General features: G+C 41.3%; 1 protein-coding gene across 16 annotated transcripts in view; it reads left to right on the forward strand.

The window, feature by feature from the left end:
• BRSK2 (BR serine/threonine kinase 2) overlaps positions 1–15913 on the forward strand; it is a 310896-nt gene that overhangs the window by 145467 nt on the left and 149516 nt on the right. For all 16 annotated transcript variants that reach the window (XM_032111641.1, XM_032111643.1, XM_032111644.1 and 13 more), the window contains exon 2: positions 7522–7616. In XM_032111641.1, coding sequence (XP_031967532.1) covers positions 7522–7616 — 95 coding nt within the window. The remainder of the gene's footprint in view (positions 1–7521; positions 7617–15913) is intronic.

A 15913-nucleotide genomic window follows, 5' to 3' on the forward strand; every position in this document is an offset into this window, starting at 1 on the left:
GTTACCTAATTACAGCAACATGTTTTCCAAAAGATATCATAGGCAGGATAGACAGAGTTCTGCTGGCTTCCTGCTATACCTGAAACTGGCTGTCTTTGGTCATCTCCTGACAAAGGATTAATGAAGTCTGAAGGGGAACATGGATCTCATCATTCCTCAAGAGGAGCTTTACAAGGAGATGTACAGCTCTTGGAAAGAGGAAAAAAAAAGGCTTCCGACTAGGAAAGTTGTGAGTGAAAGCAGAGTTTTCCCAATACCCATCCAGAGATGCAAAAAGAGTTGGGCTTTTTTTCCTGGTGCATCAGTGGAAAGATCTGTTGTATTTTAATGTGTCTTTTGAATTTGAAAACAATGAAACCACTCTTCTCTTTCCCTGTGTGCAGGGGGTGGGGGTGCTGCACTGACACTTTCAGATGTTCACATTGGAAGCTGAAGACTGCACTTCTCCCGTGGCAGCAAAGCTTAGTCTCCCAAGTGTTTTTATATGGGAACAAATACTTGATCTGAAACAGGAACTCAGCCCATAGACATCACAAGCTGCTGACAGATCCCAGAGGACTTCAAGAGTTTGTTAGAGTTTGGCTGATGAAATAGTGGTGTTTTGCAGAAGCAGCATGCAATGTGTGATGAAGGTTTGCGTCCTGGTTCCCTGAGGAGGCCTCTTTAGATACATGGGTGTGTCTGGGGAGATAGGAAAGAGAACATGTTGAAAGGACTCAACAGTCACATTCTTTGCTATATTCAGGAGGCACAAAGGTTTTCTGAGAAGTATTGATTTATGAAATATTGCAAGAAAGAGACCAAGATAGAAATCAATAGAGGTGATGTTGGTTCTGTGTGTTTTGATCCTGCTGAGCTAGGAGGATGATCCTACCATAATCTCTGAGGCATCCAGTGTAAAACCTGCTCCTGGTGAGCTGCTGTGTATATATATATCTATATGTGTTTGTGTCTCTTGTTCCTTAGTATCAGGCATGTGGATCAGTCCCATCTGAGCTGATGCATTGTTCTCACCAATCTCTGATCTTAGGACTGTGTCCCTCTGGCTGACTGAACCAGCAGACATTTGACAGTGCTCATAGCTCAGGACAGTAAATCTGGGTTGTAGCAACTTATTGTGCAGCTTTTCTGTGCTCTGAGCTGAGGCATGTGGATCTCAGCACTGATGGAGCTCTCTTTCCATGCTCCTGCTGAGCATTTGAACTCTGGCTTTAGTCCTACCATAATTACAGTTTATGCAGTTTAGGAACAGTTATTGCATGAGCCCTCAGAACAGCCTTGTAGCACTAGAATCTCTCTGTAGAAGAGCCCATGGTCAAATTATTTCATTAACAACCTGGGTAGCTCCATCCTCATCCATTCAGATTTGTAGATTTCTCCTATACCTCCTTTTCCATTATGCAATTATAAATTGTTACCGTATAATTTGCATGTCACTTGATATAAGTCTCTGTTTATTTTAAATGCAATAATTAGAGATAACAATTGCTATAGAAAAATAAACATCTCTTCAATAAGAAGACTGAGTAATTAAGGACAATTATTGGTTTCTGTAAGTAGGATGCTCAGTAACAAAGTTCTTTCCAGTGCAGCTAAGAGGAGTATAAGATGCGCATCATTGGAGACCAGAAATCCGTGCTCTGAAAGAATTGGGAAATGAAATGGAAGCTACTAATAAGAAATTATCTAGAGTTTTCTTTCCAGATTGTATTTAAAATGCAGTTTTCCTGGTTGTAATATGTAGATCTTGGATAGGATTTATATTCCTTTCCAGCATTCTTTGTAAGGATTAATCAGTTAATCCTTCTACAGCTCTTGCAAGGTAAGTAAGTGTTACTATCCTTATTTTATGGCTATGGAAATCATGTTGCTGTGGGCCAAATTTTAATCCATTTTCCACTGTTGCAGATCTAAAGCAACTTCACTGCAGTCAGCAGAGTTAGACACTGTAACTGAACTGATTTAACCCTAATTGAAACTGCAGTGTTTGTGAAGATAACTGTGGAGAATAAAGAGGAGGAATGGATTGTCCTCCACCCCGCTTGAGATGCATTAATGCTTTTGTTTGCTGTAAGGGTTGATTTTCTGGACTGGCTTCTTGAGGTTTTGCAGGTCTTGCAAATGTTAGTGCATGGAGTTTTTAGGAATGAGTAGCCACAAATTCTTTTAAGATTTACAATAGCAACCTCCAATTTGTGGGGAGAAATTAAATTACTTGTATATAAAGAGCACATGTACAAAGTTCATGTGCAGCAATAATGTATACACATCAAGTTTTTTAAAAAACAGTGTACTTGAGTTTGTCAGCCTAGAACTTTTGTTCCTCTTTTAATCCAGATAGTTTGTTGCCGGTACTTGAGCCCTGAACTAAACCACAAATGTTTGTGTTTTGTAGTGCCTAGATAAACATTTGCAGAGTATTCATTGACTTGAATTAATTGGCAATTAGCTAACTCAAGTTAAAAGAGGAGTGATACTTCTCTCTAGACATTCCTTTAATTGCTCATCCAGCCAAAATAGATGCTGCTGGCCAGACCAGGGCTTTCTGCTCGGATTTTTTAAGGTTTTTGACAATGTGCTCTAAAGTGAAATGGAGAGCAAGCAACATGTGTGTGCAGATGATCTTCTGAAATCAGTGGCTAGTTTTCCTACTACTGAAATTTATTTTAGGTTGGTTTTATCTTAAAAGAAAACAAAAGACTTCCATTTACCAATGGGGAAAATAGTATGTGTTAAATATAGCAAATGTACCTTTACTTTGAGTAGTTATTCGCCTTATGGCTAAAAATCAGGATAACGAGTTACTTGTGTTTAACATTTCTGAAAGACTGGGAACACCATCGACAATGAATATACCATAAGTGCTGTATTTAAACAACAGTGGTGTGTCATTATTTATTACTCTCTCCTTCTCTCTCAAAATGATAATTTGTTTCAGATTGGTGTCTTTGGCAGACTTCAAGTTTGGATAGTATTGAAAACCGTCTCTCTTGTTCCTGGAATGTTTCTTTCTCTAATAAAGAGCTGTAATAACAGGATCATTAGTAAGATGCTACTATTTACACAACTGTAAAGTGCATATCAAATAGCACCAGCTCCAAACTCTTAGTGCTTTATTCAGGCTCTGCTAGAGAAAATCGCTGCACAAAATGCAAGGCAAAAGTAAATGAGTCTCTTCTGAAATCCTGTCCTTGGCTGAAAAGTCCTGAAGGTAATTGCCAGTTACAGTATCAGCCGCTTGCTGTGGTCATGGATTCACAGTGAATATATTGTCTCAGCTGGAGGGAAGCTTTTGTTTCTCTGTCCCCATAGAACATTTCTCTTGGGTAAAAGAAGAATCTTCTCTCCTGCTTCAGGATGGGCTGTCCACCTTTGCAGCTGATCTAAATCTGTCCCTTACTCATCATATAAGCTCCTGTCCTTTTCAAAAAAGATCTGTGTATCTGTAAGCATCCACAGAGTGGGAGTTTGCCAGCAGCAAAATGCACAGGCATGGTTATTAGCAGGTCACTGCCGTATTGGGCTATGTCAGGACTGTAGACTTCCCTTTGCTCTTCTTCCTTCAGTGGCATCTTTGTGTCAGCTGGGGTTTCTCATGCTCATTGGTTTCCAAATTGTGGCTTTTAATTATGATGAAAAGGCAATCTTAACTCACACATCCCTTTGCTTTTCAGTGTGTTCATGTTTTCTTCTTTACTCCCCAACCTGCAATTATAGGGCTGGTTCTGATGCAGTTCAGTGGCTAAGATGAAAAGCAGCCCAATGTTTGCAGTTCATTAGATGCAACAACCTATTTGAAAGGCCCAGCATGTCAGTGTCCAGAGTCCCCAAGAATGACCTACAGATGGAGATCTGAGGTGTACCTGGAGCAGTGAGCATGTGACAGCTGTGTGGGTGGTTGAGGGAAACTTCAAGGAGCTGATTCCCACAGGATGTTAGATTTTCTGTCAGGGCAGACCAGAGTTAACTTCAGCAGTCACAAAGGTTACTTGCCTGCATTTGAGGGGTTAATTACTCATGAAGCTGACAAGTTCAAATTCTGTTTGTTGTCTGGCAGACTTGCTGTAAGCCAAGCCGGTGCAAAAGATCCTCTTAGCAGCAGCAGCAGCCGTGTTTGTTTTCCTTTGCAGAAGACACAGGTACCTGTACTGGCCTGAATGTATAGATAAGCTTTACAAATAAGTACCTAACGTATTGACACATTTGTATTGGAGGATTTATATAGTTTTGAAGTGCTCATTAACAGCTGCATATACAGGAGAGGGAAAAATAGAAGATGTACCACCTCTTTGACAACCCTGTAAACATACCTTGAGCACTTGTTTCCAGGCAGTGTTTCTGCCACTTCCATTATTTCAGTTACAGCTCAGCAGTTTATTCACATAGTTGCTTCTCTCTAAGGTCTGTTATTGTGTAGATAAATAATACATCTTGAATGGTTTATGTTCTCTGTGTCAGTGAAAGGGCTTCTGAAGAATCAGAAGCCCACAGGATCTCAAATCCACATTTAAGTCGTCTCTCTCAGTAATTACTCAATTGACTGAAATTATGGGACAGAAACAGATGTCCTGAGGACAAACCCTTCCTGCCCCAGCTTAATTAGGCTTTCTTCGTAGTAGCAAGAGGGTGTTATCCTATAGATGGACTTACTAAGAAGGATCTTCTATTTTTTTTTTTTTTTCTTAGGCTGGTGTGCAAATGTCAAAAGGAAGTGGCCAGGGGAGGAGGGAGGAAGCAAGGCATAGCGACATGTTTTATTTTTATCCTAAAACTACATTCAGTGAATTTGGTACAGTGAAAAGTGCTGTCTTGGGCTGTTCAGAGGGTTGTCTAAAATTTCTGTCTCCACAAAACAGACAGCAATGACAACGCATTTCTTTTCTTGATTTTTAAAATGCAAATCAGGAGAAGAGGAAAGATGCATTAAATCTCACATATGTTTTCTCATTCAGTCCTTTGCAACCATGGTATAAATCAAGAATGACTTCTTGAGGTCAATGAAATTAATTCAATATAAAATCAGTGTGATTCAGTATCGGTTTTATTATTGTGAAGGTGTTTGGTGTCTTCTAACAGTTGATTAACTTTTTAATGGAGTAAACAGAATGGTTTAATCTTAATTGTTGGGTTTCTGTGGTAGGTTAGTAGCTGCAAGGACAGAGGACACTGTGAAGATACCCTGTGCAGTATGATGGTGTCTCAGAAGTTCCTGGTTAAACCATTCTAGGGCTCAATGACAGAGTGCTTCAGGGAGGACAAAAGAAAAATAGTTTACGAATCAGCCACGTTCAGTGGGACGGATGTCTTGATTTGGGAGCAACATGATTTGAAATCAAACCCTGAAGTGTGAGATATCAGAAGTCTGGTATATCACTAATGAAGAACCAGTTAAAGAGCAGTTGCTTTTCACCCTTGCTGACCTCTGAAAATAATTGGTCCGTGCCACATTACAGTACAGCACTGTGCCACAGATCCTGGGAGTCTAGATACAAAGGACTGAGCTAGAAGTTCTGCTGAGATTTGAAAGTGTAACTAAGAACAATGTAAAAAGTGCTGTCACTTTGCTGCAAGAGTGATGTAAGGCTGTGGTTTGTCCTAGAAGCAGGAAGGAAGCAATCAGCACAGATTGAAACAGTGCATGCTGTCAACAGGGTGGTGCCAAGTAGCCTCTATCCAAACACAGAACAAAGCCAATAGGAAGAAGCATAAGGCTGCAGGTGCTCTGAACAGTGAGCATAAAGCCAGAAGTGCTTTGGTTAATATTACAAATTGAACAGAAAAAATGCAGACAGAAGAGTGAGTGTGGTTGGACATCACAGCATCTTCCCCCAGCTCTGCTTCTCGGTTGCTTCAGGCAGATGACACACTATTGCTATACACAGTTTTAAATGGATTTATCAGTGCACTGCATTCTTACTTTTTGTGACTTGTTTATGTCATGGCTGAAAGTGAGGATGTCAGCATTTAACCAGATGAGACTTAGAAATTATGTGACTAGAAATACCCAGAACACTTGAGCATGCCATAAAAGAGATGTGACTGGAAGCGAGCTGAGAGTTTATTTCTCCACATAATAGCCAGTGATTAATAATTCCAAATTTACGATTAACTGCATAGCAAAAGGATGGACAAGTACCTGCGGAAGATTGCTGAAGTCCCCAATGAAACTCTAGTTCACTTAATTGGGCCCAGTTTGTAGTAAGGCAGTAATCTATTCATCCCTCAGTAAGACGTGTGAAGTCCTGTGTTCAGTGTTTCACTGGACTGAGAATCTGTTGTGTTCAAATTCCAGATAAAGCAATGTGTTTGGCTTTGTGGTGTGCATTAGGGGATGGGGTTGGCTTCTTAACTGCAACCGAGCCTAGGAGCTGGGAACTAAGTTAGGCTTTTTTCGACTGTTTGATGTCATTGCTCATAAATGCTCTGCAAAGCACCGCAGGTCTTAGTGACACCAGGGAGGTGCCATTTCTTTTTTATTTCAGTTATAACTGAATTAACCTAAATGGCAATTTGGCATATAGTGTGTGGAGTGGGATGGGATCCAGCCCATCAGGTATTGCACTGTATGTGCATGTTTGACAAGAGTAAAACCCGAAGCAAATAAGATCTCACTTGAATAACCTATAAAGCACGACTTTTCCAGCTACAAATTTTCTTAATGGCAGTAGAGTTGAGAGCTCAAGGGACCATCTTAAACTCACTTGTGGAAGTATCTCAGTGTACCTTCATGTAAGTCACCAGATTTAGATGAAAACTTTGCAGAAGATAATGGCTCATGTATGTTACTTACCTCTTTCTTTTAAGTCTTGGTTTGATGACAATTCAGACATCCTAATCCTATCAGGGATATAAACATCCTTTTGCCAATATAATCAGTTAACAGAACTCTATCTTATTTGAGGACAAGAATATAGTAAATAATAACAAACAAGAACTTAGAATTGTATCAGCTTATGCTGATGTTCCTCCACAGCGCAATGGCATTTGTCACAGTGTTAACTTTATCCAGCAGGGTAAATTAAAACAGTAAGGGGAAACCATAATTAAGTGCCTTTTTATTGTGATCATGGAAACTTTGGAAGGAGCTAGAGGAAAGTAGAAGCCATGTCTACACTGCAAACATTTGACCATCTAGTTTTGTTGATTTCCAAGCTTTTGTTGACGTCAGGTGTCAGCAGAAGCCCTTAGTCCAGTGCAGTTCAATTGCCAGAACATCTTATTGGTAGAATGTGCTTTGAGTGGTGAGAGCTGGGCTACAGAGCTTCAACAAAACCACAGTTTCAGTGGCAGAAACTGTAGGAGCACCAGCGATGTTGGTGGCTTCACTGCCAAATGGTCACAATGTGGGCTGCAGGGTCTTCTTTACTCACAAGACCTTTCCTGGCTGGAGAAGGTGCTAATGGGAATTTGTTTGCATATAAGCTGCGAACAGCTGGATAGTGTTCTAATAGAAAAACCTCAACAACTAACCTCAACCTCTAACCAATTCTTCCTTTCTATTTTGCTTTGTTTCTCCTGCAGGGCTTGTGAAGTTGGGGGTTCACTGTGTCACGTGTCAGAAGGTCGCGATAAAAATTGTCAACAGAGAGAAGCTCAGTGAGTCGGTGCTAATGAAGGTAATTTTCTAATGGAAGATTTTAAAAAAGAGATAAAGTTCCTGGCTCTGTGTCTTCTGTTCCATGCAAAATTAATATCTTTAATTATGTATAACAAACATCCCTGTCAGTACTAGGATTATGTGGAGCATAATAACAATAATTTAGTTATGGGGAAGGCAAGGGCAGCTGAAATGAAATGGGAGAATGCCTGTGCTTTGTGCACAAAATAAATGGTCAGCTGCAGAGTCAGTGCTTCTCTGCTGGGGCCAGTGTGTGTGTGGGGCACCTGGCTTTCACCACTACAACAGTGTCATTGTGGTATATTGCAGGCTGAGGTGTACAAATGTCAGTATGAAGAGATTTAACAGAGGCTGGTGGATCTGTTACTTGAATACTCCTACTTCGTGCTCTGCTGCATGGGTTCTTTATGATCTGATGTGCCAAGGTCCACTGCTTAAAGCTGTTGTAATTTAGTTTACAATCCACAGAGCTGTGCCGTTGGGAACCATCAAAGAGTTTGTCCCCATGGTCCCAATGACTGTTAGTGTTCAGAAGAGCTTAGTTTGTTTTTTACATAGCCTTGTGATTCTCCTCACATGAATGTCATTGATTGATCTTGGAGACCTAAAAATAAAATAAATGTATGCATAGCAGTTTATTCATGTGATTTGGTGACTAGAGAGGCTAAATTCAGCTTGATGGGAGGGAACACAAATGCACTGCAATCAACAGAATTCCATCACACTGTCACCTGCAAATTACGCTAACAGGTTTGCATGCAGTGTTGAGCACTTTATTGAGGTGACTTCCCTATATAAGCACACAGAGCTTCCCTATATGTCTTTACACTCCTGTTTCCTGTATGGACTTCTGTCAGCTGTTTCCCAGCACAAGTAAGTATAGCAAGATTATTCAGAGAAGAAAGAAAACGGAGTGTAAGCTAATACACAGTCAGTGGATGTTACACAAAAAATGTAAGTTTATATTTTTTTCAGACAAGGATTCTGAAAGTTTATACTCCATTGTAACATGTTCAGACTTTAACTTTCTGGAATTTCATTGCTGTATTCCCTCTCCTGAAGTACCATGGATTCAAACAGACTTCTAATATAGACCAAAAGTCAGAAAGTGAAATACGTAAGAAAACTGTGTGTAAATGGTTAAATCTGAATGGGACACTAAGCACTGAATACTTCCAGAGCAAAATAATAGGAATATTTTTAAAAAACATGAGCATTTTGTCTAGTGAGAGACACTGTCTGGTATTTATATAAAACACTTTATTTACCTCACTGAATTCAGAGTAGGAGGCAAATCACTTAGCATAGCAAAGCAATCTCTCTGCTTTAGCTGTGTTGCATTACCTCGGTTGTAGTATGAAATCTGAGTAGTGAAATGGTGTGTTAGGCTCTTGTTTACACAGCCACATGCTGGAGCGTGCCATATTTTCTGTAAGATTGTACAGCATCTTTCTCAGGAGGAAATTACACATTGCACTGTGGTTCTCATTTTCAGACCCTTCTTGGTGAGATTTTCTCTTTCAAGGATTCTGTTCTCTGTGCTCAGGAGGTTGGAACAACAGATGGGATTGAAGTGGTTTGCCCAGTTCTTACATAAATTCAGTAACCAGATGTCTTTTCAGGAATGCCCCGTGTCTGGTGGTCACAGACAGGGCCTGAGACTTCTAAGTGAATTTAGAATTGACTATACTGTTAGCCAGTTTAATCCTGTCTGGCTGGAGGGGAAAAGTCCTTGCAGCTTTTGGCAATCCCAGCGTGACCATTGCGAAGCATCCAGCTGACAGCTTGTTGTGTGGAGCCGGCAGCCACAGGGAGATAGCCAACAGTGAGGCCAAGTCTCCGTGGTGTGGTGGCATTCCTACTTTGCAAGTCTTCACACTAGCTTGTCAGTTCCAGTGACTTTCTTTGCCAGTGGGCCGTACAGAGCAGGCCATGCAGAGCCGCCCCCAGAGCCAAATGATTCAAGACCACAGCTACTCTTCCAAGCCAGGCCCAGATTGATGGATTTTGCTTTAATCCGTCCTTGGACAGAAAAGCTGGATCTGACAAACATGCACACCTGCCACATGAAGCTGTAACAGTGCAGTGCTGTGGCCATTTATCCTAGAGCATAAGGAAAAAGTCTGCTCACGGTCCTTTCAACATCTAAAGTGACAGCCACAAGCATATACAACAGGCTGCTTTCTATGTCATCATTATTCTGTTCTCACTTGCTTCTTGTAGCCTTCATTTCTCCAGTGTTTTTGGAGTGTTTTATTCTGTATGTTCAGGGAACTGTCCCTTCTCTCTGCAGCTGCTCTTCATCTGAGCTGTGCAGAATTGAGAGGCATTTGGTAAAGTGCTTTCTAATCATAACGTTGTAGTATCGATATTTCTGGAGAGAAGAATTTGGAATTGAAGCAGCTGGTGTCAATTAGCAGAACTGCTGCTATGGAGATGAAACATGGGCAGGCACGGTGCAGCACAGGCTGCAGTAAATGTATCATCCAAGCGCTCGCTGCCCTGTCAAAGGATGGGGCTGCTCAGTGCACACGCAGCCTTTCGCTTTGTCATGCCCTGCCTTGCTAATCACAGGCTGGGGAGCAGTGTTCCTTTTCCAGCTCCAGCTTGGGCCTGTCTGGGCTCCTGGCTTTGGGGCAAAGCTACATATGTAGTTTCACAGTTGAGGGAAAAAGGTTTTCTGTTCTTGCTCCTGCCTTCACGCAATTGGTAAAAGCTTCACTGGGTTTCTTCAGCGGCACTGTGGAAACCCTCACTGACGTGGTGACCTGTGTCCCACTGTACTTCTAGCTTGCTCTAGCACAAAGTGGCAGGAAAGATTTCAGAAAGCAGTGTGCTGCAGGGAGTGTCTTGAGATTGAAATATGGTTCATTAATTTCCCTGAATTACATCTGGATCACTGACTAGGCCCAGAATACAAGAGTTGTCTGTAAAGCAATAAGGTTTCCTGAGCAGGTAGGTTCACTACTGATGGTTGCATTTTCAGTACCAGTACAAGCATTTGGAGTTTATAACTTCAGAATATAAAGGTTAAAGCAAATCTTTCCTCTGATGTGGCAAAAGCTCATTTGGAAACATTGAGGTGTCGCATGGGATATACTCAGAAGAGTCCTTTCTCCCCTTTACTGCCCACCAATTCTCTTCCACTCCCCCCTTCCAAAGAATAAACAACAACAAAAAACCTACTCTTTGGTGATCCATCAGACAAAATACTGTTTGGACAGACAGTGGTAGTAGAAGCAATGGGAGCATAAAAGGTGAAGAGTGAGAAGGGGACAGCTGGCTTTGGTCTAATTACTTGAACATGCAGGCATCCTCAGAAAGCCACAGATGTCCCAGACCTGATGACTGGAGCCCAGAGCTCCATATGTGTGCTTTGTGTCCCTGTGCCTTTTGTTTCTTCTGAGTTCTCCCGTGCTGACCTTGAAGCAAGGCAGATTATTTCCAGGGCAGGGGATGGGAAGAAAAGCAGTTCCACTGCTGTGGTGCTCAGTTGTAACACGGGTGGTGGGTTTTGGGGAGGCTGTCAGTTGTTTTGGTGTCTTGCAGGCTAATGAGCTCTGCTTCCAAAAAATTCTGCACGCAATTCTCTGTGTTCTTAACACGGGAATGTCTTGCAAAATCACTATTGGAGATCTCTGATTGACTGAAATAATTGAGTGGAAGGATAGTAGGAGAATCGAGTGTCAGTTCCTCTTGGAACTGACAGGATAACTTAGGGAAGCATACTTACTTGTAAATAACCACTGCTTTGCATGGTCTGTTCATCATCTATTCCTTCTTCCTGAGCTTCTGCTTCAGTAAATGTTTATCTCTCTGCTACCTTATCCTACTTTAAAGTCTTTCCTTCCTTCTCCATTTTCTTTCAGTTGTTCTTTTGTCTCTTTTTAACCCATTCATTCTTCATTCCCCTCCATTCTCTGACTACTTTTTTTCTGTTTTTCCCTCTTTTGCTACAGAAAGTCATGTAATAGCTGTCACTTTTTGTTGCAAAAACTGCTGAAATGCAGTGTGTCTGGTTAAGATGCCTGTTTTTCAAGGAAAAAAAGCTTAGAAATTGGGCACAATTTAGAAAGTATCTGAGAAAGTAAGATGATCTGAGATCATGTTTTATTAGACTCAGGGGACTTAGTTTATTAAAGAGAAGACTAAGACATCTTAATCGTAGTCTGTAAATACTGATAAGGAGGATAGGCATGTGATAACAGAGGATATTACAGTCTTGGGTACAAAAAGCTGATTGGAAACTAATAGTTGTAAACTGTAGGTAGATTACATTTAGAAATACTAGACCTGTTTGACCACTGGATTAAGTTACTAACTGGAACAAGCCACCCAATGCTCTATTGAGTTTTTCTCCTGAAAGACAGTTAAACTGCAGAGTGTTTTTCTGAAAACCGAGATCCTAGTTCAACTTCAGATGCTGGAGTTGAAGCAGGAAGTAGTTGGTTTCCTGACCCATGCTATGCATTAGCTCTGATTAGATCAATGCAACAGCCTCTCTGGCCTGAAAATCCATGGAGCTGTGAATTTCAATCACACACTTGAAATCTGTGAAAAGTCACATCTCTCTCTCTGTGGCATAAAGAGATGCACTTGTGCAAGGTGTCTGTAGAAGCAGAAATTTAGGCTCCCCCAAGCGAATTTAAAGAAGGCAGTACTTGAGAACAGCATCTTCTACTTGGAATACCTTATTTTCAGACTTTTAAAAGAACAGACTGTGATATTGGGTGACCGAGCTGTCCTCAGCTGCTGACTGCAGGCTGGTCTGCAAAAATCATTACCAGACTATCAGAACTGAGTCAGGGAGAAACTAAATCTGAGGCAGAAGTGGACTGAAGTTGGTTCAAGTTCAGCTTTGATCATAACAAAGGCAGTTTCCCTGACACTAACAAAGGCAAACTCACCAACACCAAACCTCAGTTCCACTAAATCAATATTTTTTCTGATGTATTCAGTAGTGGCCTAATTGTTTTCCAGCTGCAGTATTTAGGAGTTTTGCTATTGACTGCAGTGGAAATGGCGTTAAGCTGCTGCTGAATCACACTGAGTACCTCTATCATTGTGTACAAATGAGCAAAGAGACAAGGCCATGGGATATCCTCAGTGAAATGCATTTAAAATAATCTAGGATACTGGCACACAAGATTTTGAAGGTGGCTGTAATAAAAATAGCAAACAGGAGGGAAATAATTTCCATTTATTAAACAGAAATACCAAGAAAAATGTTTTAAAGCATTTATCAAACTTTCCAGGACTCCCTGATTAAGAAGCACTGTGCTAACTTGCTGACACTCATCTATTATTCTTCTGATTGGCTGGCATATTGCTGTGAGAAGAAAATAACCCAGAGGACCTTGTACTCATGGCAAAAAAGAAAAAAAAAAAGATGAAAGGATAAAGGAAATTAAATTTCCCCGAAGCATGTACATGCTCATATTTTTACTAGCTGTTGAACATGTGTATATTCACACTTACACACTCTCATCCTCATTGTGGTTTATCTTTAACCTGGAACATTACCACATGCTTGTGAGCTTTTAGCCCTGGAAGAGAGCAGATTAGAAGTGTGTGTGTGTATGTGTGTGACATGCATGGGCACTGAACAAACTGCAGGGTGATTGGCACCCTACATCAAAGACCAGGAGTGCACAAACACATGCTTAGCCCCTGCCTCTGTAGCCCTGTTCATATTCTAGTGGCAACCCAGTTAGCACAGCGCAGCATCCTGTCTGCAAGTCTCTCTTATAAGTTCAATGAGATAAAAAAGCACCTTGCAATATGAAAAATACAGGCAAAATAAAAGGGGCACTTTTTTTTCCCCTGGCTCCCTTCTGCTAGAGGGAATTTGGGATTAGGGATCTGTTACTGAATGCATAATGCAGAGTGTTTTGTTTTAAGCTGGAGCTGGTGGGGAGTATTGAAAGCCTGTTCACTTGTCATTTGTTTGAGCAGTTAAAGAAGCTGGGTAATTGTATTTTCCTTCAGAGAATGACTCTCTGCCTCCCCTTTCCACCACACCCACAAGGAACAGAGTTTGAGGTATTCTTAAAGAAGGAAATTAAACAGGAATCATGAACACATGATGTACTTGTCAGAGGAACAAACCTGTCAAGTGTGCATGGTGCTTTTTGCTTTCTAAAGTTAGTATGATCAGTGGAGGCATTTGGGCACGCTATTAAAATAATTGGCCTTTTTTTTCCACCCTACTTTTGGTCTGTATTACTGGTCTGGCTCAAACCTTTATTGTGCCCAACATGTTCTACCCATGGCCTTTTGTGTGCAAACACAGACAGTCTACCATCCTCATGTGCTGGCTTGGTCATACAGCAATAAATGTCCCTCATGAGCCCAGACTGGAGCAAGCTGAAGTCAAGGAGTGCTTTTTCCATTCATTTCACTTGATCCTAACCATAATGCCTAGATGGGAAGTAACTGCTCCTGGAGATGAGATATCTAAATGTGCGCAGCAATCCAGTCCTCATCCACCTGTGGAGCTACTGTCAGTAATTAGCCTGTAAAACCCCTTGCTGTTCAGCTTGGTCTTTAACTGTTTCTACTGTAATTGCACTGCTGATAGAAACTATATATGCAAATCTGTGTAATATGTATGTAATACTTGGGTAAGACTTACAACTGTTAGAATTAGACCACTTGGGGTGAGACTGACCATAGTTTAACTTTGCATTGCTTTTCCTACTGAAGCTTCTGGGAATTCTCCTCTTCCATTGCCAAAGCTTAGTTTTATCAAAAGATGCTGATTGGCTGAAGTGTTTTCTCTGAAATAACTTCGGCTCAATGAACTGCCCTTATATCAAAGGCTAGGTTTCTTTTGAACTCTCTCTGTATTTGTAGCAAACTGTTGAAGAGTCCTCCTTGCTTTCTCCACAGCAGACACCCTGAAAGTCCTGCCTGTGCAGGGACCCCCGCTGCCTCTGAGCCCGACATTATCAAGCCAAGACAGGCTCCAAGATTGCACAGCTTTGGGGCAGACCCAGCATCCCCAGCTAGAGAGATGGGGGAGTGGTAGAAGACACCAGGATCCTCAGCTGTTGTGAGGCTCGAGGCTCCTTTTTTTTGGAAGGACAAGCAGTAGGAGTTACCCTGAAAGGCAAGGGGAGCCCCAGATGAAGGTGAACATCCAGGCTCAGTCTTGAAGAGATGGGGTGTGGAGTTTGAAAATCTTGAGACTGGCATCCAGAGCTGTAACCCCTGGTCAGATCTTACAGGATTTTCAGAATTTTTGACTGGCTGGACACACAGTTGTTCTGGGAACCTGAAATGTTCCAGCCCAGGAAGTCTCTGTAGCAGAGCCACCTGCAGCTGTGGTCTCTGTTAACTCTAGATGTGAACCATGAGTCTGGTGAAGATCAGGTTTTGTAATCTAGAGCTGCAGGTTCTTTGGTGCAGTCAAAACTTTACTACTTTTTTGTTTTCCTGACTCACTGAAGTTTGATGAAAAATGCTAAAAAGCATTGGATGTTGATCTGACTTAAGCTAAAACCTTTTAATTGACTTCAATGAGCACTGCAGCCAGCTCTGTTCTGTGGTTAATTAATCAGTCTGAAGAGGTACAGGATGAAACCTATCCCTGTGTGCAGGGAGTAGAGAATGCCACAATAGAGTGGGTTCTGACTGAGCCATAGGTACAGTTGGCCGCATTTACAGATAGGAAATGCATTTTAGATTACGGACAAAATCACTTCCCAAATCTTTTAGCAAAAAAGGAGTTAGGGGGGCATGTTTTCTGACCTGAACTGCAGAAAGATTTGTTGGTTATACAGCTGCTTATAAAAAATAATTTTTTTTCCTCACACAGTTTCTTCCTGGACTTGAGAGCAAAACTCAGAGTGAAACTCAGATTGGTCAGCAGTATGAATGCAATATTGACTGAACCATTTGAAAACCATACCTATAAGCACCAGAGCAACAGTGCAGGATTTTTTAAAATCATTCCTCACCCTACATATGAAACAGCACATACTGGAATTGAAGGAGTGTGCATTGGGCCAGGAAGTATTCTATGGTTTTTTATTTGTTTTGTTTATTATATCCTGTTTTCATGATTCTGCCATGCTGCTGTTTGCTCAGTATCATTGCAAAAGTTTGTAAGCAGTTTAGGAGAAGAAAGATTCTGGGATCTCGTCACTGCTCCTCAGTGTGTGCTTTGCAGGTTGATTTCATTAAGAACCAAGGGTAAGTTGGCAGGTGTGGTTAGGTTGTTGTATATTTTCTTTTCTAGTGTAAACTCTTTTTTTTTTTCTGGGTTGCAGATGAAAAGACTTCTCACTCCAT

This window comes from Corvus moneduloides, chromosome 6, assembly GCF_009650955.1.
Source record: "Corvus moneduloides isolate bCorMon1 chromosome 6, bCorMon1.pri, whole genome shotgun sequence".
Classification (NCBI taxonomy): domain Eukaryota; kingdom Metazoa; phylum Chordata; class Aves; order Passeriformes; family Corvidae; genus Corvus; species Corvus moneduloides.